The sequence below is a fragment of the Castanea sativa genome, chromosome 1 (genome assembly GCF_040712315.1).
Source record: "Castanea sativa cultivar Marrone di Chiusa Pesio chromosome 1, ASM4071231v1".
Classification (NCBI taxonomy): Eukaryota; Viridiplantae; Streptophyta; class Magnoliopsida; order Fagales; family Fagaceae; genus Castanea; species Castanea sativa.
The window spans coordinates 21,949,158-21,973,108 of record NC_134013.1 but is presented as its reverse complement, the minus strand read 5'-3'; the positions used below and the strand labels follow the sequence as shown (position 1 = coordinate 21,973,108).

Genomic DNA, 23,951 nt, shown 5'->3' with positions numbered 1-23,951 from the left:
TATGCTTCCCAAACGCAGTATTTTTTTTAGCAAAAAGCTTTGACTTTTCTTGTAAATAGTGCATATCGTGCATGGTTTAAGAACCCACAAATTTCACTTTTTAACAATTTTTTTATTAAAAATGGGTCTTATAACACTATTTAAATATTAAAAAATTATTTTACTACAGTGTTTTTTAGTTTTCAGTTTTCGGTTTTTAATTTCAGCTACATCCAAACAGACCCTTACTCAAAAAAAAAAAAAAAATCATAGAAAATAGAAAGGAAAGCAAAAAAGCCAAAGCGGGAAAAGAAAAAAGAAATACAACACACGTGATTTTTTTTAATTCTCTTCACTCTCAAACGAACTTGCTTGAGAAGTTTAACCGAAAGAAACACACAACATGCTTGTTTTTAAGTCTAAAGCACACTCGCCACACTGTCACACACATTCTCTCGTACTCTCTTTAATTGTCTTTCTCACTCTTTTGAGGTTTTCAGCACTGTTTCGATGATCCATGAGCAATTTGCTTGAAAAGGTCAGTTGGGTTTTATCTGATCTTGTTTAATCTATAATCGTCTTTGAGTTAATTGGGTATGTATGTTTATCCCATGTTTCGGTTTTTTACTGTGAAAAAGTTTGATTTCTTATAGTCATTGATTGATGGGTATGTGTTTGAGATTGTGTTTGAATGCTGGGAAATAATCGTCTTTGAGTTTATTGGGTATATATGTTTATCCCATGTTTCGGTTTTTGGCTGTGGAAAAGTTTTAACTTTTATTGTTATTGATTGATGGGTATGCGTTTGAGATTGTGTTTGAATGCTGGGAAAATGTGTGGGAAAGAAATGGATGGTGGGATTCTGTATTGGGTTTTTTTTGTTGTTGTTGTTGTTGTTGGTGAATGGGTATGCATGAAGACTGTTTGAGTGTTTGGTTGCGGAGAAAAATGTTGGAAGAGAGAGTTAAAACGAAGATATGTACACATGGCTTGATTGATAGGATCGTTATTATGGATGGAATTCAATTTTTTAAATTTGTGATCAGGTTTATCCTAATTTAAGGTAATGCATTGAAATTTTTGTTCATGACATTTGGTTGTTGACAATATAATAGGGTAAAAGAAAAAGCAAATGAAAAATCAAAATTTTGCGTACTTATGAAATGATTATCAAAACAGGTTCAAAATCATACTATTTGTCACCTCCTTAATTAATATACACTGTTTTACTACTTCCAATGTTATTTCAGTTCTTCCTCTACTTGTTTTCATTTTTTTTTTTTAATAAAAAACTTGAATCTCTTTCTAACAGGTGCATTGATAATTCTACTTTGCACATAATTAAACCGTCTCAAGTGAATTTTCCTCTTCTTTTTGATAATAGGAAACATCTCTATCTCTGAATGAATTTCTTTATTCATATCTTATCTTTCTTTATACTTCTGCTTATCCATTTAATATTCTCATTTCAACTAGTGATTGTTTTATGCATATCTTGCTTTATAGCCCGATATTCAATACCTTAGAGACTAGCTTGTTTTATAATCCTTTTAACTTAAAGGATTCACTTCGGTATGTCCATTGGTACTGGAGTGTCGCAAATATGTATTTTACAATTACACGATACTCTTTATGAGCTTCTTCACTTTCATCTACTGTGCCCTTATCTGATATTTTACATCCTCTTTTGACGTGTGACCATATTGGGAATTTCTCTAGGTGTTGCTGTTGTAGGCTTAGGGTTTTGGTAGGTAAGAGGGCTTGATTTGGTGTTGTAAGGAAGAAGTAATAGAGAAAAATTTTTGGTGTTCAAGGGTTGTGTGTACAGTACTATAAGAAAGAGAAGAAGTAAAGAAAGAAGAGAAATGGAGAAAAGAATGCACGGAGTCTAACACATGTCAAATTGTCAATACTCAAAACAATCAGTATTTTTATTTTTTAATTATTCAACTCACTCTTATCAGACTAGTAGACCAAGGCCTTCTACAAAGTATGAAGGAAACTCCTAATTAGACTAGTAAACTAAAACCCTAATAAGGTAATAAAAATTTAACTTAAATTCAAGGCTTTCCAAGTGAAGAGCTATTATAGTCTTGAGGAAGGTGGATCAACATTTTCCTGGGAGAAGCATATGGAGAGTTAGGGTTCTGCCAATGGTGGCTTTCTTTTTGTGGGTGTGTGGCTTTATGAAGGATTTTGATTGTTGATAATTTACGAATGAGGTGCATCATTATAATGGAGTGGTGTTTCATGTGTAAGAATGATGGGGAAAATGCAAATCATTTATACCTACATGATGATGTGGCTTGGGAATTGTGGTCCATGGTATTTTGTTTATTTGGAGTCTCTTGGGTGATGCCATTCTGTATAGGAGTTGTTGGCTTGTTAGATGGGGAGGTTTGTCAGGTGGTGATGCAGTTCATTTTTAAATCTATCTGATTACTATTTTATGTTGTATAATAAGTAGTTTCCTTTTACTTTTAATAGTCTTTATCACTTGTAATAGAAAGTTAGTTAGCTGATAGGTTGTTAGTGACAAGTGCAATAGCCTATTAGTTAGTTAGAGAAGTCAGTTAGGCTTTGGCCAATCACGTGGCAGCCATATGGTGGGTTCTTGTAACTAACTTTGCAGCTTGCTTATGTAACTACAAATAAGCAAGGCTGCCCTCATTGCAACTAGCTGAATTTGAATACAAGAAATCTACCATTGAGGTATTATTCCAAGAGTGTCTCTTGAAGAGCTAGTTCATTCTTTCCTTTCTCTAAGCAACTTAGCTTTCTAAAAAATCTTTCATTTTCACCATTTTTCCTCTATCATAATTTGGTATTAGAGCTTGAAATCCTTTGGATTTTAGTTGGTTTGCAATTTGTTTCTTCATTTTCTGTCATCAAGAACCTATCAAGATCCTATCTTGATTTCATTTTTCTTATCCTCTACTAGCGAGCCTAAGAATTGGTGAAGATGGCAACAGTAGTTTATAATAGAAGTAACAAGAAAGGTTTTGTAGCACATGAACCTGAGGTGTAGGTTCATCCCAGGCAGTAGCTGCAACCACACCAAGAAGGAGAATCCTAGGTGACATTGGAGTAGACTGTGGAGCTGCTAAGGGGGCAGCTTGCTACCTTGACCGAGGAAGTGAGAAGAAACCGGCGTTATCATCCTAGAAATGATGATGAACCCGTTGAAGATGTTGAAACTGACAGTCACAACAATTTTAGTAACCCAATTGGTCAGCCTAGAGGAGGTGTTCCAAGGAAAGTGTCTAGTCCTCCAAGGGGAGAACCAAAATGGGAATCAAACTTCAAGATTGAGTTTCCTAAGTTCTACGGTAGCTTGAATCATGAAGAACTCATGGATTGGCTTAACCAAGTGGAAAGAATCTTTGATTTCCATGATGTACCAAATTCCAAAAAGGGGAAATTGATCTCTATCAAGTTGAGAGGGAGAGCTTCAGCCTGGTGGGAATAGCTCCAAGTTCAAAGAGTTAGGAGGAGTAAAAGAAAGATCCAAGATTGGTGCAAGATGAAGCAGAAAATGAGAAACCAGTTTCTGCCTTTCAAGTATATGCAGTCCTTGTACAAACAACTACATAATTTAAAGCAACATGGTAGTGTGGAAGAGTATACAGAGGCATTTTATCAGCTGGTAGTTTGAGTAGACCTAAATGAGAGTGAAAACAGGTGGTTGCAAGGTTCTTGAGTCGTTGTAAACCATCAATTCAAGATGTCTTATCTTTGCACCAATTGTGGTTTGTTTTTTGAAGCTTATAGTAGAGCCTTGATGTTTGAGGAGCAACTTGCAACAGTTCCAAGCTTTTATGGTGGTAGCAGAAGTGCCCAAGTCAACACTCAAGGAAGGCCAACTACTAACAGTGCACAACCTTTCAAGATTGACAGTGTAGTTTGCCTTTAACTTCTGGTGTAGCCAAACCAGTCCCTAAAGTAGGACAAAGTTTTACATTTAATTGCTAAAAGTGTGAAGAAGCTGAGCACAAGGTCACAGGTAGGGCTGTCCACGGGTCGGGCGGGTCGGGTTTGTGCCCAACCCGCAACCGACCCGTAAGAGATCGGGTATGCAAGAATCCAACCCGCAACCGACCCGTTAAGAGGGTTGGGTTTCATGGGTCGGATTTCCATCGGGGTAGGATCGGTTTCGGGTGAAGCCGAAACATGCCGGAAACCACCGAAAATCGGCGAAATTGGCGAGATCTCGCCCGATCTGGCCAAGATTCGGTGAGATCTAGCCGGATCTGGCAGAGATTTCGTTAAATCTGATGATTTTCCCCCTAAATCGTGCTGAGAATCACCGGATCTAATTGTTTTGGTTGACGAAATCTACGAAATCAAGCTGAAATCTCATCCAAAAGCTGGAGAATTAGCCAAAATGTTCATGCTCTTCGGGCGGGTCGGGTTTCACAGGTTTTGAAGGAGGGGACTCGAAACCGACCCGCCGGTGTCGGGTTTTGGAATTCGGGACCCGCGTCCGACCACCGGAGCAGTCGGATCGAGTGGAAGCGGGTTGGGTACGGGTGGTTTGGGCGGGTGGCCTGGTGGGTTGGACAGCCGTAGCCACAGATTGCACGAAAGGGGGAGTTAATGCTCAAGGCAAGGGTAAAGCTTTGATAATTGAAGGCTGTGAAGACCAAGAAGATGAAGATTTTCCAATATATGAAGATGAAGAAGAAGAATGCTTTCAGGAACCCGTATATGATCAATACGTGGAAGAAGAAGGAGATGCTCATATAGAGGAAGAAGAGGATTTATCATTAGTAAAAAACGTCTTGCAAGTTCCAACGAAAGAAATGGAGGATGGCAAGTGGCCTAGAAGAAGTAGTTACGAGGATATGGTGTCACAAGAAGTTTTTAACAATATTGAATCGAAGAATCAAGACTAGTCCCAACCATAAAAACTATCTTGCTTCAAGAAAGGAGGTGAAGTTAGAGATTCTAGAAAGTTCTTAGTGTTTTTAGATTTTATTTTTTCCAAATAACCTTACTTTGCTAACAATTTTGTTAGTTGCCTGGTTTTGAAAGAATGTTGGAAACTAACATCTCGAGTTTCTAAAACTCGAGATCAGTCTAAAACTTGAGTTTCTAAAACTCGAGATCAGTCTAAAACTCGAGTTTCTAATACTCAATTTTGGGGTTTTCATAAAATGACATGGACAAAGTTTTCCACTTGGATATCGAGTTTATAAAACTCTCTTTGCAAACTCAAGTTTCTAATACTCGATTTCTAATCCACGTTTTTATTAAACTCCCTTCTAAAACCGAGTTTCATAAACACGTTTTCTGACCACTTAAAACCTAAAATCTGGCCTCACTCGTCACTCTCGCTTTCATACACTCACTCTCGGACACTCACTCTCAAGCTTTCATCAAACACTCTCAGACACTCTCACTCTCAAGCTTTCAAACCCAAACTCCCTCTCAGACACTCCTTCAGACACCGAAACCCACCCAAATCACTCACTTTCACCCTCAAACACTACTTTAAACACTCTCGTCCTTCAGACACCGACAGCCTCACATTCAGACATTGTTTCACTGGAGACGCTCAGTCACTCAAACGGAGACGCTCTTTCATCATCATCATCAATGTCTCTCTCAAAGTCCCTAAAGTCCCTTCGTTCAATCCTCTCCTCATACTCATCTCTATCGACAAAATCTTTACCGTTAATGGCAGTCTCATCAACATAGTCATCATCATCATCATCGTCATCATCATGATGAACATCATCCTCTACATGTGTAGAATACTCATATTGAGCATCCGGAACTATAACCTGTAAACTTGTGGTTGTTTGTTGGAATTCCTCGATACCAACTTCTGCACGCAACTCCAACTGTATATACAACTCCATACCATTTACTTTGGGTATTCTCTCCAGCTTGTCAAACATGATCTTTACATGTTTGTCTGCTTCTATCGCCATATACTTGTAAATAACCTAGTTCTTTAAGACTTCATGTGGCATACGATAAGTAATTTGTATGTTGTGCACAGCAGGATTCTCACACAATTCTTCCGTAACTATCATCTTCAATTCATCAAGGGTCTTCAACCTATGATCATTTGGATATAATAGCACTTTATACCCGGCCCTTCAAATAGTAATCCCTTGTTCGCATTGGCATTCTTAAGCGGACCACCGTGGTATATGATTATATTAATTACAGTCATTGTGAACCTGTTCGAGTCAAGTTACTATATTAGTTAAAAAACATTTTATTTAGTCAAACTACACAAAGTACAAATTCCAATTCATTCAAAGGGTATGAATTTCATTACATATTCGTTACACATTTCATAGCCAAATCATTTTTCCGTCATGCTAAGAGTACCCATTTCATACCCAATACAAAAAAAAAAAAGGCCAAAATCCTTGTAAAAGTGTACAATATTTTATCTAATCATATTTACATACCCATTTCATACCCAATACAAAAAAAGCCATTTCATTACACATTCAAATGGCATAAATTACATACCCATTTCATTACAATTCATTTGAAGGGCATGAGTAAGTCACATTTCATTACATACCCATTTCATACCCATATACCCATTCAAAGGGCATGAATTACATACCCATTTCATGACAATTCATTCACTACCCATTTCGTACTCAAAACGATGATGCATAAAGTCAAAACCCTTGTAAGATCATGATAAAAATAAGAGCCTACAAATGATGAATCATGATAACAAAAACCACGCAAATAAATACTCAAAAAATTAACACTAACAAAACAAAGTTCTATAATTCACAATATTGGTATCTTAACTAAGTTATGTTAACTATCTACAAAATAAATAGTCAAACTCTTTAACCCACACCCAACAACAAATAATACCCAACTACAATGACAAAGTCCTCAAAAAACCCTTACCTAATATATGAATTTGTTGAGAGGGAGGAGCAGTGAGAGAGGCAATGTGGTGAGTGAGAGTGAGAGGCAATGTGGTGAGTGAGAGTATGAGAGTTATGGGTGACTGAGGCAGTGAGGAGTGTGAGACTGAGTGTGGGTGAGAGAGTGATAGCAAAGTGAGGCCGAGTGTGGGTGAGAGAGTGAGAGCAAAGATTGTGACTGCGTATGCTGAGTGTGGGTGAGAGGTGTTTTTATAAATTTTTCCCAGCAAAACTCGAGTCTATAAGACTCGAGATCTAGCTAAATTTTAATTAGATTTTGAGTCTTATAGACTCGAGATCTATGTGTCAAAAACGGTTTTCCCTCAAAAAATCGAGTCTTAGAGACTCGATTTTAAGACTCGATTTTTATTTGGCAGAACTCGAGTCTTTAAAACTCGAGATCTATGTGGCATTTTCCTGTCCAGGTCATCAAGTACAAAGCCGCCCAAAGCGAGTCTCTGAGACTCGAGTTTTAAATGCATCTCAAGTTTCTAAAACTCGAGATGTTAGTTTCCAAAATCCTTTCAAACACGTGTTAACTTACTATTTTGTCCTCTCTTACTATGCTAAAAGCCAAATATCCTCAGTGTTCTTAATTAATGACTTTCAAAGTTATGTTCTTTGTGATGTGACAACCATGGATGTTTGCCATCTCTTACTTGTGTATAAAAGATTATGTCCATATCAAACCGTTTCGAGTGGAAGGAGCAACACATCCAACTTATACAAGAAAGGAGATTGTTATACATTGTACCCAAAGAAGGGGAAAGCTAGTCCCAAACCAATGGTCAAAATGAAGAAGGTTGGATGCAAGAGTATCTACATAGCTGCTTACACTTGCAACCTTGACACAAAGTAGCAACAAACCTTAATCTCTAACATGATGCAACAGCTTAATACAACAACTAATGAGAATGCAGATCAATGGAACTACTAGATCATATGCGTATCTCCAATAGTTTCAATGTGCATCACTTGCAGCCCTGTCATGCACCAGATCATCTTACAATTAGCCACACTAAAGGACAAGTCTGTTCCAAAGAGGGACAATCTGGATGCAGTTCATTTTTAAATCTATCTGTTATTAGTTTATGTTGTATAATAAGTAGTTTCCTTTTACTTTTAATAGTCTTTATCACTTGTAACGGAAAGTTAGTTAGCTGATAGGTTGTTAGTGATAAGTGCAATAGCCTATTAGTTAGATAAGTTAGTTAGGCTTTGGCCAATCACATGGCAGCAGGCAGCCATATGGTGGGTTCTTGTAACTAACTCAGCAGCTTGCTTATGTAACTATAAACAAGCAAGGCTATCCTCATTGTAACTAGTTGAATTTGAATCCAAGAAATCTACCTATGAGGTATTATTCCAAGAGTGTGTTTCTTGAAGAGCTAGTTCATTCTTTCTTTTCTCTAAACAACTTAGCTTTCTGAAACATCTTTTCTTCTCACCATTTTTCCTCCGTCGGGGGAATTTGGAAAGCTGTACTGTTGCGCTTAATGTGGTGTTTTTAGAGAGAACAGAATGATTGGTACTTTGAGGGACAAGAAGTGCGTGTGGCAAAGCTGACATATCTGTTTCTGAAGTCTCTATATGACTGGACTTAGCCTTGTCCTTTGCCTTTTGTGGTGGGACTCCTAGATTTCCTGGATTCCTTATGATTTCACTATTGTTGTATTTTTGTTTAGTTCTGATTGGTTCTTGGAGTAGGAATTAAAATATAGAGTTGCAACTACGTAAACATTGGTATTGAATGGAAAATCATAGTTATGTTGTTTGGGTGATATATAAATTAACCTTCTTAAGTAGAACCTCTCAACATATTATCTCTACTCTATGACCCAACCAAATCCAAATACTCCTCAATAGCTATTCAATCAAACTCTTCTATATTGAAGAGATCATTTTCAGTTTCACACTATTGTAGAATTTTGAAAACAAACTTAGCAAGAGAGAATGAAGAAATTTGAAAACAAACGCACTCGCCTTAGAAGAAGAGAGATGCTTGAAATAGCCATTTTTTGTACAAATAATCATTTGTGTGAAACTCGAGATGCAGCGAGGTGAGCAAGTTTATTGATAAATTGAACCTACGATGTTGAAGTAACATGTGTGTGCGTGTAACTCGAGATTTAGAATGTTGAGCAAGTTTATTGATAAATTTAACCAAAATTTTGAAGAGAGAGAGAGAGAGATGTAAATGTGTCGGATTCTCTAGGCTACACTATATGTATAGGTTATGTTTAGTGTAGTGTTTTTATTTTTGGTTGAGCTAGAGAAAACAGGGCAGTACTTGTGATGATAGAAACAATCTTGTTAGCCTGTTTATATTGCTTTTGCAAAGCAAGATTTCTTTCCAAAATGAAAATGTGATGTATGTATGTATGAATAGGTTCTGTTTAGTTTAGTTTTTGTTTTTTGGGTTGAACCAGAAAAAATAAGAGAAGTAATTATGATGATTAGTGTGAGGTGCCGAAGATCCGAAGACCCGAGGATCCAAAGAGCCGAAGACCCGAAGACCCGAAGACATACTGAAAGGTCTAATGAGCAGAGGAGAATAAAGAAATAGGCCCAAGGATGAAGTGGAATGGGTGGGTAAAGGAAGAAAAAGAGATTGATGATGTAGGAGACATATTGCAAATATCTGGGTGTGGCTGGATAACTATGAGCGTTGCATTAAATGTTCTGTACCAACCGTTCTGGCCGCGTTGAATAGGGAACACCAGCTTTGTCCGTTGCATTAATGTAGAAATGACCTGAACAGTACAAAACACAGAGCTAAAGCTTCTTTCCATTACCGACTACAAAGGAATAGACATGTGTCAATAGAAAGGGGTCGAGTAGATGGAGAGGTGTAGGGCTGAGATGATAAGGGCAAAGGGTATAAATAAGAGAGGAAAGACACAGAATAGGGGGACTGAAAAAAGAGCTTTGTTGTTGCTACCCTCTCTACAAATTCATTGTATTTGGATCTTTAGTCATTAACCGTTGTTGTGGTTGTTGAGTTTGTTATATGATTTTTGGTCCTTACAATTAGAAACAGTCTTGTTGACCTTTCTATTTTCGGTAGAAACGATAGCAATGTTGACCATGTTTATATTGCTTTTGCAAAGCTGGATTTCTGTATAAAATGAAATTGTGATATTGGAAATTACTATGTATCCTTGTAATATTTTCTCTTGAGTTGCTGAAAAAAAAAAAAAAAATCGTGTTTTACGAGTGCAGAGAGGCATTTTTTCCCCCGAAAATGAGAAAGAAAATAATACAGATTCCACTATTCCACACTTGTTTGTTAGACTTAGCACCTAATTCGCTAATGGGATTTAATATTCTTAATTTATTGTTTAAAGGGTGTTTCCAATATTTTCTAATGAAAATGTGATGTACACTTTGGAAACGTGTCTCAAAGGGTACTCCCTCATGTAGTTTCTGATCATTGCCATCTTTTGGTGGTGGCAGGTAGTGTTAATAAAGGTTGGAGTGCCTTTAAGTTTGAGAATATGTGGTTGAAAGAAGAGGGTTTTGTAGAGAGGGTTCGGCAATGGTGGGATGGGTATTGCTTTTCGGGTTCTCCTAGCTTTATTCTGGCTCGTAAATTAAAAGCTCTTAAAGAGGATAAGGAGGAATTTGAGAATTTGGCCTTTAGGAAGAAATGTCTTTTATCTGAATTGTTGGCATTGGATGCTAGGGAGGACTTGTCAGGTCTTTCCTAGGAGGATCAAACTCATTGTATTCAGATTAAAGGTGAGATTGCTCATCTTGCCTCTTTGGAGGAGATTTCTTGGAGACAGAAGTCCTAGATTTTATTTGTGAAAGAGGGGGACAATAATACTCGCTTCTTTCATCGGGTTGCAAACTCCCATAGAAGAACTAATCATATTTGGGGTATAGAGGTGGATGGTGTCCTCTATGAGGAGGAGGAAGAGGTGCGGTCTAAGGTGGTCCATTTTTATCAGAGTTTGTACTCTGAGTTAGATACTTGGCGCCCTACTATGGATGGATTAGAGTTTGCTAGAATTGAGGAGGATGAGCGGCTTGAATTAGAGAGGGTTTTTTCTAAGGAGGAAGTGGTAAAGGTTCTTCAAGAGATGAAGGGTGATAAAGCCCAAGTCCTGATGGTTTTACTATGGCTTTTTTTCAAAAATGCTGTAGTGTAGTAGAAATAGATGTCATGGCATTCTTTGATCATTTCCATAGGAGCTCTGAGTTTGAACGGTCTCTGAATGCTTCTTTTTTGTCTCTGATTCCCAAAAAAAATAATGCTTTAAATATCAAAGATTTTAGGCCTATCAGCTTAGTGGGCAGTGTGTATAAACTGTTGTCTAAGGTTTTAGCTAATAGATTCAGGCGGGTGCTGGATAAACTTATTTCGGAGTCGCAAAATTCTTTTGTTGGTGGCAGACAGATTTTGGATTTAATGCTTATTGCTAATGAGTGTTTAGACAGTAGACTGAAATGTTGTACTCCGGGGGTGGTGTGTAAGTTAGACATTTAGAAAGCATATGATCATGTGAATTGGGACACTTTGTTTTATCTGTTGGAGAGGATGGGCTTTGGGGATAGATGGAGGAGATGGCTAAAGACTTGGGTCTCTACCGTTCGCTTCTCAGTTCTGGTTAATGGATCTCTTGCTGGTTTCTTTGGTAGCTCTAGAGGTCTCAGACAAGGTGATCCTTTGTCTCTCCTTATCTTTCTTTTGATCATGGAGGTTTTAAGTCATATCTTGAAGAAAACGGAGGAAGGTGGTTTCATTCAGGGTTTTCATGTGGGTCCTATTAATTCTACTTTCTCACATTCTATTTGCTGATGATACCATTCTTTTCTGTGATGCTTTTAGAAAGCAGATTCTTTCTATTAGGCTGGTTTTGACTTGTTTTCAAGCTTTTACTGGTTTGAAGTTGAATTTGGGAAAAAGTGAAATTGTCTCTATTGGGGAGGTGCGTAACATTCAGTCTTTGGCTAATATCCTTCAGTGCAAGATGGGCAGTTTGCCTATGATTTACTTGGGTATGCCATTGGGAACTTTGTACAAAACAGCCTCTATTTGGAATCTGATCCTTGAGAGGATGGAAAAGAAGCTTTCAGGCTGGAAGTAGCTTTATTTGTCAAAGGGTGGTAGACTCACCTTGTTGAAGAGTACCCTTTCAAGCCTTTCAACTTATTACCTTTCCCTTTTTACTATCCCTAAAGTTGTTGCGACTAGATTGGAACGCATTCAAATGAACTTTTTGTGGGGTTCATCAGTTGAGTGTTTTAAATATCCATTGGTGGCTTGGGAAAAGGTTTGTTTACCGCGGGAGTTGGGTGGTTTAGGAATTCGGAAGTTGGTGCCTTTTAATCTAGCCCTATTAGGGAAATGGCTTTGGAGGTATGGTCATGAAACCTCGCATTTGTGGCGAAGGGTTATTGCCATGAAATATGGGGAGGGAAAAGGGGGTTGGTGCACTAGAGCTTGTAGTAGGGCTCATGGTTGTGGGTTATGGCGGAGTATTAGTGAAGGGTGGGACACTTTCGCTAAGCATTTCTCTTTTGTGGTGGGGGATGGTTCTCGCATTCTTTTTTGGCATGATAAGTGGACTGGGGATGTTTCTCTTAAAATTCTTTATCCTCAATTATTTTTGTGTTCAGCTAATAAGGAGGCTTGTATTTCTGATGTGTTAAGCCCTCCAGTGGGTGATAATGACAGAGTGTGGAGTTTAAGATTTTATAGGGAATTCAATGATTGGGAGTTGGCGGCTTCCTACTCCCTTCTTCATTTCATCCAAACCCGAATTCCTAGGGGTGGAGAGTGTGATAGGCTTTGTTGGGATCTTAATGGTAGTGAGAAGTTTGATACTCGGTCTTTTTATCATAAGATTCGAAATGCAGCTCCTTCCACTTTCCCTTGGAAAGGAATTTGGAAAGTTAAGGTTCCTAAAAAGGTGGCTTTTTTTATGTGGATAGCAGCCCATGGTCAGATTCTAATTTTGGATAATCTTATGCTTTGTGGTCACCCTTTGGCGAATCGTTGTTGTTTGTGCTGTTGCAATGCGGAATCTGTGGATTATCTGTTACTTTTTTGTCCCATAGCTCATTCTTTGTGGATGTATATGCTTCAGTTGTTTGGGATCGATTGGGTCATGCCAGGTTCAGTTGTGGACTTATTATTTTGTTGGTATCATTGGCTTGGAAAGCATAGCTCTGATATTTGGGATTTGGTTCTAGGTTGCTTAATGTGGACTATTTAGACTGAATGGAATCGGCGGTCTTTTAAGGATGAGGGGAAAACTGTGATTCAGTTATTAGAGTTTTGCCAGCGGACCCTCTTTGATTGGTCTCGATGTTGGGGTTTCTCGGATTGTTTTACCCTTTTGGATTTTCTTTCATCTATTAGAATAGATTAGGGGTTGCTTCTGTCTTTTTGTTCCTTTGTTTACTACCGTGAACTCTTTGTGTTTTTCTTGCTATTCTTTTATTAATAATATTCTCTTCTTACTTATCAAAAAAAAATAAAAGAGTTTCCGTATATTAACTTTTGTCACGTTTGAGGTGATGAAATAGATCTTTTCCGTAACCTTCAGTGCCAAATGTTGTTTTTAAATATTGCTTCCATTTAAGTAGTAATGGTCTTTTCTTGCAATATTTCCAAATATAATCTTTAGGTTCCTGTAAGTAGATTATTAAGAAAGAAACTAATGTTTCTAACGTTGCATTACTAATATGTTTGGTATTGCAAATCAAGATTTTCAAACTGAAGAAGGTAGTAAAACTAAAGAAAATTGTTGTTCATCTGGATTAGTTTTTTGCTAATTCCTTAAAACTGGGTAAAAATACAGTTGTCCCTAGAAAAAAATGAGGCCATAAAAAATTGTAGATAGGCAAATAGCTAATAAGCTAAAGGAGAGAAGCTAATACAAAGGCATGCTATGCAATACGGCATATGGCATATTAGTGAATTCTTTTTGCCCTCAATGAGCTTTAGCTCAAATGGCACTTCATCCTTAGTCCTTACCCAATAATGGAGTTAAGGATGGAGGTTGTAGGTTCAAGACCCATCTTGTGTGTGTGTGTAATTTACCAAAAAAAAAAGAAAAAGAAAAAAAAGACAGATTTCTCAGCTAACAGAAAAAAGGTTATTTATTATTTCAGAAATGGATTGGCTTTGTGGTTGAATTGTGATATAATCCTTGAGCCATTTTATTTTAGGTTTCTAATGCAGTTTTGGGTTTTGTATCAGGTTGACTTAAAGAGGTTTTTAGGAGTTGAAATTAGCAGAATTTAAGGAAAAGAAATGGGTTCAGAAGGAAGCTTAAAAGAGACAGTGGCAAGTCAAGTTGGTTTTGGTGGATTTGACCGTCATGTCAAAGCAAAAGACCTTTTGCAATACTTAGAAGTTGAAATTGGACTTGTTTATAGGTGCAGACTGAAAACTTCCTGGACCCCTCCAGAGTCGTATCCAAATTTTGAAGAGAGCATTAATACTGGAGACATTGAAAGCACAGATGATTATGACTCAGTGGAGCCTCATGCATTTGTGCATTTTGCCTTGCCCGAGTCAGCAACTTGGGCTATGAATGCTGCAGGGCATTGTGAGCTTTCTTTGAAGAATGAATTATTGAAGGCTAGTTTAGGTCCTGAAAATCCATTCTGCTTGAATAAGAGGAGGAGGGCTACAACTCCTATTAAGTTGTCTGATGTGGTTGTTGACATTGGGACCTTGGTTAACCGAGATGATTTTTTTGTTGCTTGGAGAGGACCTTCTAGAGGGGTTGAGTTTCTAGTGGATCCTTTTGATGGGACATGCAAGTTTTGTTTCACAAGAGACACTACTTTCACTTTTAAAGGCACGGGCAAGCATGCAATGGTAAAATGTGATTTCAAGGTGGAATTCTTGGTGAGAGACATCAATGAGATCAAGCGATATACAGAGCCATCATATCGAGTAATCCTATTGCAGCTGTCTTCATCACCCAGGGTCTGGTATAGAACAGCTGCTGATGATATTGAAGAAACAGTGTCATTTGATTTGTTGGATGATGATGATCCTTGGATCCGAACCACAGATTTTACGCCTAGTGGGGCAATTGGTCGGTGTAATTCTTATAGAGTTTCAATCCCACCCCGCTATGGTGGGAAGTTGGACAAGGCCATGGATTATCTTAAAAAACGAAGGGTGCATGAGTTCCACCTTAAATCTCCCCTCAGGATCAGGGATGAACCTGATTTTGGGTTGCCCATGCCAGATCCTTTCTTTTGTATTCAGTACAAGGAAGGCATAACCTTTGAGATAATGTTCTTGGTAAATGCTGCATTGCATAAGGGCATTTTCAATCAGCACCAGCTGTCAGACAATTTCTTTGATTTGCTGAAAAGCCAAGCCATGGATGTCAATTTGGCTGCACTAAAGCACATATGTTCTTACAGACGCCCGGTGTTTGATGCCTCCAAGAGGCTGAAAATTGTTCAGGATTGGTTGCTGAGGAATCCTAAGCTTTTCAAGAGCCCTAAACAGCTGGATGATATTGTTGAGGTTAGGAGGCTGGTCATTACACCAACCAAAGCATATTGTCTTCCACCAGAAGTTGAGCTTTCCAATAGGGTTCTCAGGGAATATAAAGAAGTTTCTGATCGGTTTTTAAGGGTTACCTTTATGGATGAAGGGATGCAGACAATGAACTCCAATGTTCTTTCGTATTATGTTGCTCCTATTGTTAGGGAAATCACATCAAACTCTTTCCCACAAAAAACCAAAATATTCCAAAGGGTGTGTACATTTCTAAGGGATGGGTTTCATGTATGTGGTCGGAAATATTCTTTTTTAGCCTTCTCAGCCAATCAATTGAGGGACCGTTCTGCCTGGTTTTTTGCTGAAGACAGGAACTTAAGTGTTAACAACATTAGAGATTGGATGGGGAAGTTTGACCAAAAAAACATTGCTAAGTGTGCTGCTAGGATGGGTCAGTGCTTCTCATCGACATATGCTACAGTAGAAGTTCCATCAACAGAAGTCAATTCTTTCCTTCCTGATATAGAGAGGAATGGGTATTGTTTCTCTGATGGGATTGGTATTATTACTCCTGATCTTGCAATGGAAGTTGCAGAAAAATTGAAATTGGACATGAATCCTTGTGCTTATCAGATTAGGTATGCTGGTTGTAAGGGGGTTGTGGCCTGCTGGCCAGCAAAAGATGATGGGGCCCGACTTTCTTTGAGGCGTAGTATGAACAAGTTCAAGTCATGCCATACTATCCTTGAGATCTGTTCTTGGACAAGGTTTCAGCCTGGTTTCCTAAACAGGCAGATTGTGACTTTGCTTTCAACTTTGAATGTTCGAGATGAAATATTCTGGAAAATGCAAGAATCAATGGTCTCCAGACTAAACCAAATGCTTGTGGACACAGATGTGGCGTTTGATGTTCTGACAGCATCCTGTGCAGAGCAAGGAAATGCAGCAGCAATAATGTTGAGTGCAGGTTTCAAGCCTCAAATTGAACCTCATCTACGAGGCATGTTAACCTGTATACGAGCTGCACAGCTTTGGGGCCTTAGGGAGAAGGCTAGGATTTTTGTTCCTGAAGGGAGGTGGTTGATGGGCTGCTTAGATGAGCTAGAGGTTCTTGAGCATGGCCAATGCTTTATCCAAGTTTCTACCCCATCATTGGAAAACTGTTTTGCAAAGCATGGTTCCAGGTTTACCAAGAGAGGGAATAATCTTCAAGTAATTAAAGGGTACGTGGCCATAGCGAAGAATCCTTGTCTTCACCCAGGAGATGTAAGGATTCTTGAAGCAGTTGATGCCCCTGGTTTACACCATCTACATGATTGCTGTGTTTTCCCTCAAAAGGGTGATAGGCCGCATCCCAATGAAGCATCTGGAAGTGACCTTGATGGGGACCTTTATTTTGTGACTTGGGATGAAAATCTTATTCCCCCTAGTAAGAAGAGCTGGCCGCCCATGGAGTATGCTCCAGCAGATGCCAGACTTTTGTCACGCAAAGTCACTTCTAAGGTACTTGATCCATGCTGTTTGATTCTAGGAACATTTGCAATCTGGAATGTGATAAATTTTTACAAATTCTAAAGTTCCATTCTTTCATTGTTATTATTTCGTACTTATTCCCTTATATGAAGATCCTTGTTATTTTCTTGGTGTGCTTCTCCAACCAAGATTATAAAGATAAGACTGGGGAGGTTGATTCCAGAAATTTATGACCCAATTTCATTTTGAATCTATATTATGGGGAGGAAAGTAATGTTCCTTCTAGAGCAGGACAATTCAAGTTCTACTGTCCGTGGACACTTGAAATAATGCAATGTTCTTTTCACAACTAGTTCTTTATACCACAAATGGTGTTAACGATAGTGAATGACACTACTAAGACTATTCGAATGGCATAATGGAGTTCCCTACATGGTTGGTACAATTTCAAGAGGCTGGCACTTTATTGTGTTAATAACAATTTTAACATAGCCTGAGCAAAAGCTTTTGATGAAATGAAGTAGAATTCTGAGTAATGCACCTAGAGGATTGAGTAACTAAGATATGATACATTTGGCAAAACTATGTATATATTTCTCTTGTTTGGTTTACTCTGATGCATGCAATACAACCAAAATGTTTTCATTATTTTTCTCATTTGAAATTGTTTTAGAATTTAGAATTTAGAATTTGAGACTTTGCCAGATCTCATTTTTTATTTTTGAATTTAGACTTTAATGTTGTTGAGGACTTTCTGGAAGTAATTGTGGCTTGATGTACTCCTTGAAACCTATTAACAAGAGGCTCCAGTTTTTAGCAATACAATTTTAATAAAAATCCTGATTAGAGATGTTTCTCTAAGTTTGATGGTGACTCTAAGCGCCATTAGTTAGTGAAGCCAATAGTTTCAGACAAATTCTAGGTGATAAAACCTAGGATTTTTCCTGTTCTTTTTTCTTTTCCGTTATTTCTATTTTCTACCCATTCCGTTGAGCATTGTACATTTTATTAGAATTCAGAGCATGTAACGGAGAAGCTCTCTTACTTTCAAATTCTATGTTTATTTTATAGGATATAATAGATTTTTTTGCAAAAAACATGGTGAATGAGAGCCTTGGGACAATCTGCAATGCACATGTGGTTCATGCTGACCGTAGTGAGAATGGGGCTTTGGATGAGGGCTGCATCAAACTAGCAGACTTAGCGGCTAAAGCTGTTGATTTTCCCAAGACTGGGGTGCTTGTCACGATGCCTTCACATCTGAAACCGAAATTGTACCCTGATTTTATGGGGAAGGATGATAATCAATCCTACAAGTCCACTAAAATCTTGGGAAGACTTTATCGGCAGGTCAAGGATGCTTATGATGAAGATATTGATGCGCCTTCAGAGCTAAATTTTGTCCCTGATGATGTCCCTTATGATTCAGATCTTAAGGTTTCAGGATCTGATGATTTCATTATGGATGCGTGGCATCAAAAGTGCTCTTATAATGAGCAGCTGATTGGTCTATTAGGACAGTATAAAGTGAAGAGAGAAGAAGAGATTGTAACTGGGCACATCTGGTCCATGCCAAATTACAACAGTAGGAAGCAAGGGGAGCTCAAGGAGAAGCTCAAGCATAGTTATAGTTCTCTGAAGAAAGAATTCAGGCAAATTTTTGAACACATTGACTCTGATTTTGAGCAACTCACTGATGATGAGAAGAATGTAGTCTATGAGCAGAAGGCCTCATCATGGTACCAGGTCACTTATGATCCATACTGGGTGAATAAATCACTGGTTTTGCAAAACTCAGTGGATTTGCTAGAATCAGATGGTCCAAGGGATGTAGTGATGCTGAGCTTTGCCTGGATTGCAGCTGATTATCTTGCTCGGATCAAGATTAGAAGCGGTGGATCTGACAATGTGGACTCTGCTAAGCCCATTAACTCTCTGAAGAGGTACCTCATCGATCGAATATGACCAGCACTTGAAGCTTCGAGAGCTCTCTTATTGTGCTGCTCGTACATTGTTGCTGCAAGGCCGCTCTACCAATCTAAAGATAAGTTGTACGTATCTTATTAAGGTGTTTACCCCTTCTTTGGGCCCTGGATAACATTTCCTTTTGAATTGTTACTTGTTGCTCCAACATGTTTCTTGCTTGTAATCAAGCTCTTAGAAATTTCTGTGTATTTTGACCTTATAAGATCTTACTGGTAATGCAAAATCATATTCTTTATTGTGGCATAGCTTATGAAACTGTGGTACAAAAGACATAAGGTCTCTTGCATAGGATTGTCAATTATGCACTATTTTGACTACTGGACGGGCAGATACATTTTGAGGTCTAAGATGATAATGTTTAATGGGGGCTTTTTTACATTTAAAATCTATTACAAGTTTGTAACTTAAAAAAAAAAAAAAATTACTATCCATTATTCTTACTTTTAGAGATGTAATATAACGATCCAAGTATGAATTTGGACTGTGACATATAAAATTACTAATAAAGCTTTCTTATTTAGGTTTTTGCTAACATTTACTTTTTAATTGATAATATGACCAATCCGCTTGTGACATGACAATCAATTGTAAGTAGCATTTTAATTTTGAAAAACTTTTTTTTTTTTGGTAAAAATATTTATAATTAGGGTTAGGAAAATTTTGCAAGCTATACTTGCATTTGGGATTTCATTATATATATATATATATATATATATATATATATATATATAAAATTGTTACATGACATTTTTGAACATCACATTCCATTTGTGTGGGGGGGGGGGGGGGGGGGACAGATCCTGAAATCTATTTTGCGTTTATTAACTAATTGGTAACATAAGTAGGGGTATTTGGCTTTCAAAGGTGAAAGAAATTTGTTTTTGGGAAGGGCTTAAGAACCATCTTCTTCTTCATTTTTTTTAAGACAACACATGTTTTTAGATGCACAGGCTGTCCAAAAAATAACCCCCGTCATTAATCTGGACCATTATTCAACATATCTATAATCTGGACCATACTGCAATTATCCGCCAGGGACACTAGCAAAGAAATAATTAAAATAACAAAATTTCAATGCCACAACAAAGAAAATACTCAAATATTTAACACTTTCAAATGTCATTGTGATTTCTCAAAGAATATAATAAACTCTTGAATTTTTCCCAATTGTAAGACACACAATCAATGTGTTAAATGATCAAAACCCAGGCATTTTTAGTGGTTGCTACTTTTTTAAGTCCAAAGTTAATGCTATAGGTTAGAGATGTCTATTATAGATAAAAAGAGGAAAAAACATGATGGAACAATTTCAAAATTAAGACTAGGTTTTGCATCAGTAACAAGATAGCATTGAGTATTCACTGAATTAGAGACAAATTGACAATGTCCCAGCCAGATAAATAGCAAAAGATAGCTATTGAATCTTCAAGCTTGAAATAGTAGACTCGATGATTAAGCACATATTAAATTTCTCAACCACTTTTCTTTTACAAAGTATGTCTTCACCACCGTGATTAAAGTGATCATGGCAGCTCACTGTCATATGCATGAGTGAGATGGCAGGAAACGCTCCTCTCGTACTTCAAAACTCAGCTGGAGGCTTTAACCTAATCAGCCTTTTGATTTGATCTTTGTCTGTGTTCTCAAGGATTCCCTTCGCAATAGAAGTATAAGAAAAGTATTAGAATTTTCAAGATAAACTTGTTGCTGTACACCTGCCACCTTAAAATCCAGCATCCTTTTCACAAGGAAAATCTTTAATCAAGTACTTATGCAATCACCTGGTTTTTGCAGGTTTGAAGCAAGATAAAAGCATACAGGGACAACATCTATAGGACTAAACAACAATTATTTTAGAATACTAGATTGACTTCTAATTAGTGAATCTAGGCAGCTGAAGTTCTTTTGAGCTGCCAAAGGAAGTCGAAATCCAAGGTTCAGAACTCAAGTTATATGATGAAGATTGATGCAAAGAAAGGAAAACTTTACTAAAAGACCATTTGGTTTTTGCTGTAGGATGCAAATGTCATACAAAGAAAAGGTACATTATTAATTAATATAACTAAAAAAAAGAAAAAGAAAAAAAAAAGACAGGACATAAATCATACCGTCCAAATTATTTCATCAAGACACAAGCATATCTTTCCATATTTGTCAAGAAACAAGCGTTCAGTTGGAGGTTTTGCGCATACATCCTTGATTGTTGAGGTTATCACAAAGATCACTTCAGCCACTAGAGAGAACCCAATAAATAAGTAAGGGACAACATTGAAAGAAAGAAACAAAATAAGATCAATAAAATTAGGTAGAAGTTGTTGCATTGGTTGTTTTACTAAAATGTAGGCATAAACTCCTTTTTTATTTTGTGTTTAGATGCCTCTGTTCCAAATAAAATCACTTTGTGCCCTCAAATGCCTTAGAAAACAATGAAAAACTGATACATATCTGCAGGATGTTCATATTCAGAAAATGACCATGTAAACCAGATCTTAAACAGCTCTCAGCTTTAACACTAAAACTGCCAGCAATTTCTAAACCAGCATGGATTACAGCTTCCAACCATCTTAAACCTATTTTCTCAAAATGCGCTCACAAAAAGGGAGTAATGCCACTTACAAGCAAGTTCATCATACTCATCCTTGCCAACAACATAAACTGAGACATCCCCAAGCACCGTATAAACAATATAAACAGACCTGGCAAAAATTACAAATGTCACTCATAAGGATACATAAATCATGTGACAAATATTCTTACATTTTATCACTGACACTTGGGTCTTAGCTCAAGAAAAGAAAATAATGAAAAAAAGCAAAAGATAATATTCCTATTGAATTAGCAGCTTCAATAAAGGAAAACCCGGCAGATTTTATGGGATATAAAATGTTCTTTACAAAGACATTCAATCACCTTGTAATAGAAGATGGTAGAGCGAATGCAAGTGACAGGCTCAAAGAGTGACTATATATAGATAAAAATATCCTAAGAACTCTTCAAAACTAATCTCTTTATTGTCTTTCACGGGAAATTATCATGAAATACGCATTCTTGATGACCCAAAAACATGTTTACTCCATCTCCCAGTTGATGAAAAACCTGGAGGAGTGAACTTTACTTACTTGTGTGATGCCACAAAGAGCTCTTCATTTTTTGCACCTTTGAGATTATCTGTTCCCAGTTTGACTAAGAAAGATCTCCAATGCAATCGCTCCTCGGTTGGAACTCCATGATACCTGCAATGAAAAAAAACCATGAACAGGCTTTTAATTTACATCACATTACTATCCTATGAAGGATCATGCAGAAAAACACGTCACTACATATCCATAGAAAATTTGGTTCCACTCAATTCCCTTCTCTAGATAAATTGTCTACAGGATACTTGCAAGTACACACACATACAAAGAGAAAAGAAAAGAAAGAACGAAAAAAAATAATGAAAAAAATTAAAAAGGGGGATGAGAAAGAAAAAACAAAGAATGAAATAAATCAAAAACAGGGGATGAAGAAAAGAAAAAGGGCAAATCCTAATAAGGATTACAAACAGAAACAATGGTCTGGAAACATCTTCCCTAGCTAAAACCTTTTTATTTTCATGTTAATTGGATGTTATGTACTATCTATTTACAAACTCATGTTACCTGAAATTTAAACATTATTTATTTTATAGAAAAGAGGGTATTTAAACCTCTTCAACTACTTAACTATTTCCTTAGGTGTGTGCTGTCCTCCCGTCCTACACATACTAGGTTATTACAAGGAGGAGTCCATTGGAGGTGGCTCCAAGATATTGGCTAGAGGTTTCGAACCCAGGATCTCATGGATATCATGAGGCCTTAAAAACCACTAAGCCAACCCCTTTGGTTTGAAATTTAAAAAATTTCATGATAGGATGGTTATTGATTTCCAATCATCCTGATATTTTGCAAGCATGGAGAGTATAACAAGGCAATGTAATCCAATGGTTGATTTATCAACATACAATTTCAATGAAAAGCTATGGAACAGTGTAACATCGAATAAAGTTGCACTGGAAGTAACTTGAACCTCATGTGTACACACATTCCACAATTAAGGACACCCTTTCCAACATCCAATTCCAACAAATTAGACCCATCATTATTTTTCTCGAATTTCCCATTTCTAAATTTCATGAATTACTAATGTACTTTTAAAATGTCATGTCCAAGGTCTAGGATTATAAGTTGTGCACATAAATGACAAAACAGCTCCAAAACCCTAAATATAGCAAGGTCAGAAGAACCAACCAACCCAGTTATCCATGGAGTACAAGAGTTTCATTTTTCGATCACAAATTCATATGAACAACACGAAGAAGTTGTATGACAAAATACTAACACTTTTTTTTTTTTACATAATCATAATCGAAGTGTTCGACGAAATTAAAGCAAAGGATAAACGAGGAGAAATGAAAATGAGTTTGTAAGAAACGGAAAATAATCAGAGAAGCTACTTGAAGAAAAGACAAATAATGGGGAAGAGCTAAAAAAAAAGGGTACCGTTCGACAAGAATGTTGCCCACAGAGTTGGAGATGAGTAACGCCAGCAACATTTCTTTCTGTTTTGCTTTTTACTTCTGCCTTTGGTTCTTTCCTTGAGTCCGGTTTTGTTGTTATTGTTATTATTTTTGGGTTTCAATTTTCTGACACGGAATTTTGGCAAAGCCAATGTTTGTGGATAAGTATGGATACTTACCTACGAGGTTTTTATTTATTTATTTTTTGCGAGTTTCGACCAACCACTCTAAATTATTGTTTTTTATTATCAGATCATTAATCTCACTACTTTGAAGACATGGATTAATTTTCTTTAATTTTTTTTTTTTTGATAAGTTTGTTTTGAAGACATGGATATATAGGAGAGTTTGTTTTGAAGACATGGATAAATAAGAGCGTGTTTTATCTTGTAAACATTTTAACTTGTAAACATTTTAAGCATGGTTTTAAAAACTGAACTGGACATCGAACAATTTTTTTAAAAAAATTCCGGTTCAAACTCGGTTTTTGACCGGTTTTTATCGGACCGGACTGGCTCCTGATTCCCGATTGAACCGGTTAGGTTTCATTTTTAAAACAGTGATTTTAAGTGGAGTGGGA

At 37.2% G+C, this 23,951-nt stretch overlaps 2 protein-coding genes across 2 annotated transcripts; one reads left to right on the top strand and one right to left on the bottom strand.

The window, feature by feature from the left end:
* The first annotated feature begins 324 nt into the window (after positions 1–324).
* Positions 325–19,079, top strand: LOC142621880 (RNA-dependent RNA polymerase 6). Its single transcript, XM_075795252.1, has 3 exons — positions 325–517; positions 14,107–16,878; positions 17,920–19,079. The coding sequence occupies exons 2-3, from the start codon at positions 14,161–14,163 to the stop codon at positions 18,811–18,813; spliced, it is 3,612 nt and encodes a 1,203-aa protein (XP_075651367.1). The 5' UTR covers positions 325–517; positions 14,107–14,160; the 3' UTR covers positions 18,814–19,079.
* Positions 19,080–20,160: 1,081 nt separating this feature from the next.
* LOC142623873 (uncharacterized) lies at positions 20,161–23,515 on the bottom strand. Its single transcript, XM_075797358.1, has 5 exons — positions 23,355–23,515; positions 21,954–22,067; positions 21,451–21,530; positions 20,943–21,067; positions 20,161–20,488 (listed from the first exon to the last, which is right to left on the bottom strand). The coding sequence occupies exons 1-5, from the start codon at positions 23,405–23,407 to the stop codon at positions 20,417–20,419; spliced, it is 444 nt and encodes a 147-aa protein (XP_075653473.1). The 5' UTR covers positions 23,408–23,515; the 3' UTR covers positions 20,161–20,416.
* Positions 23,516–23,951: the final 436 nt, after the last annotated feature.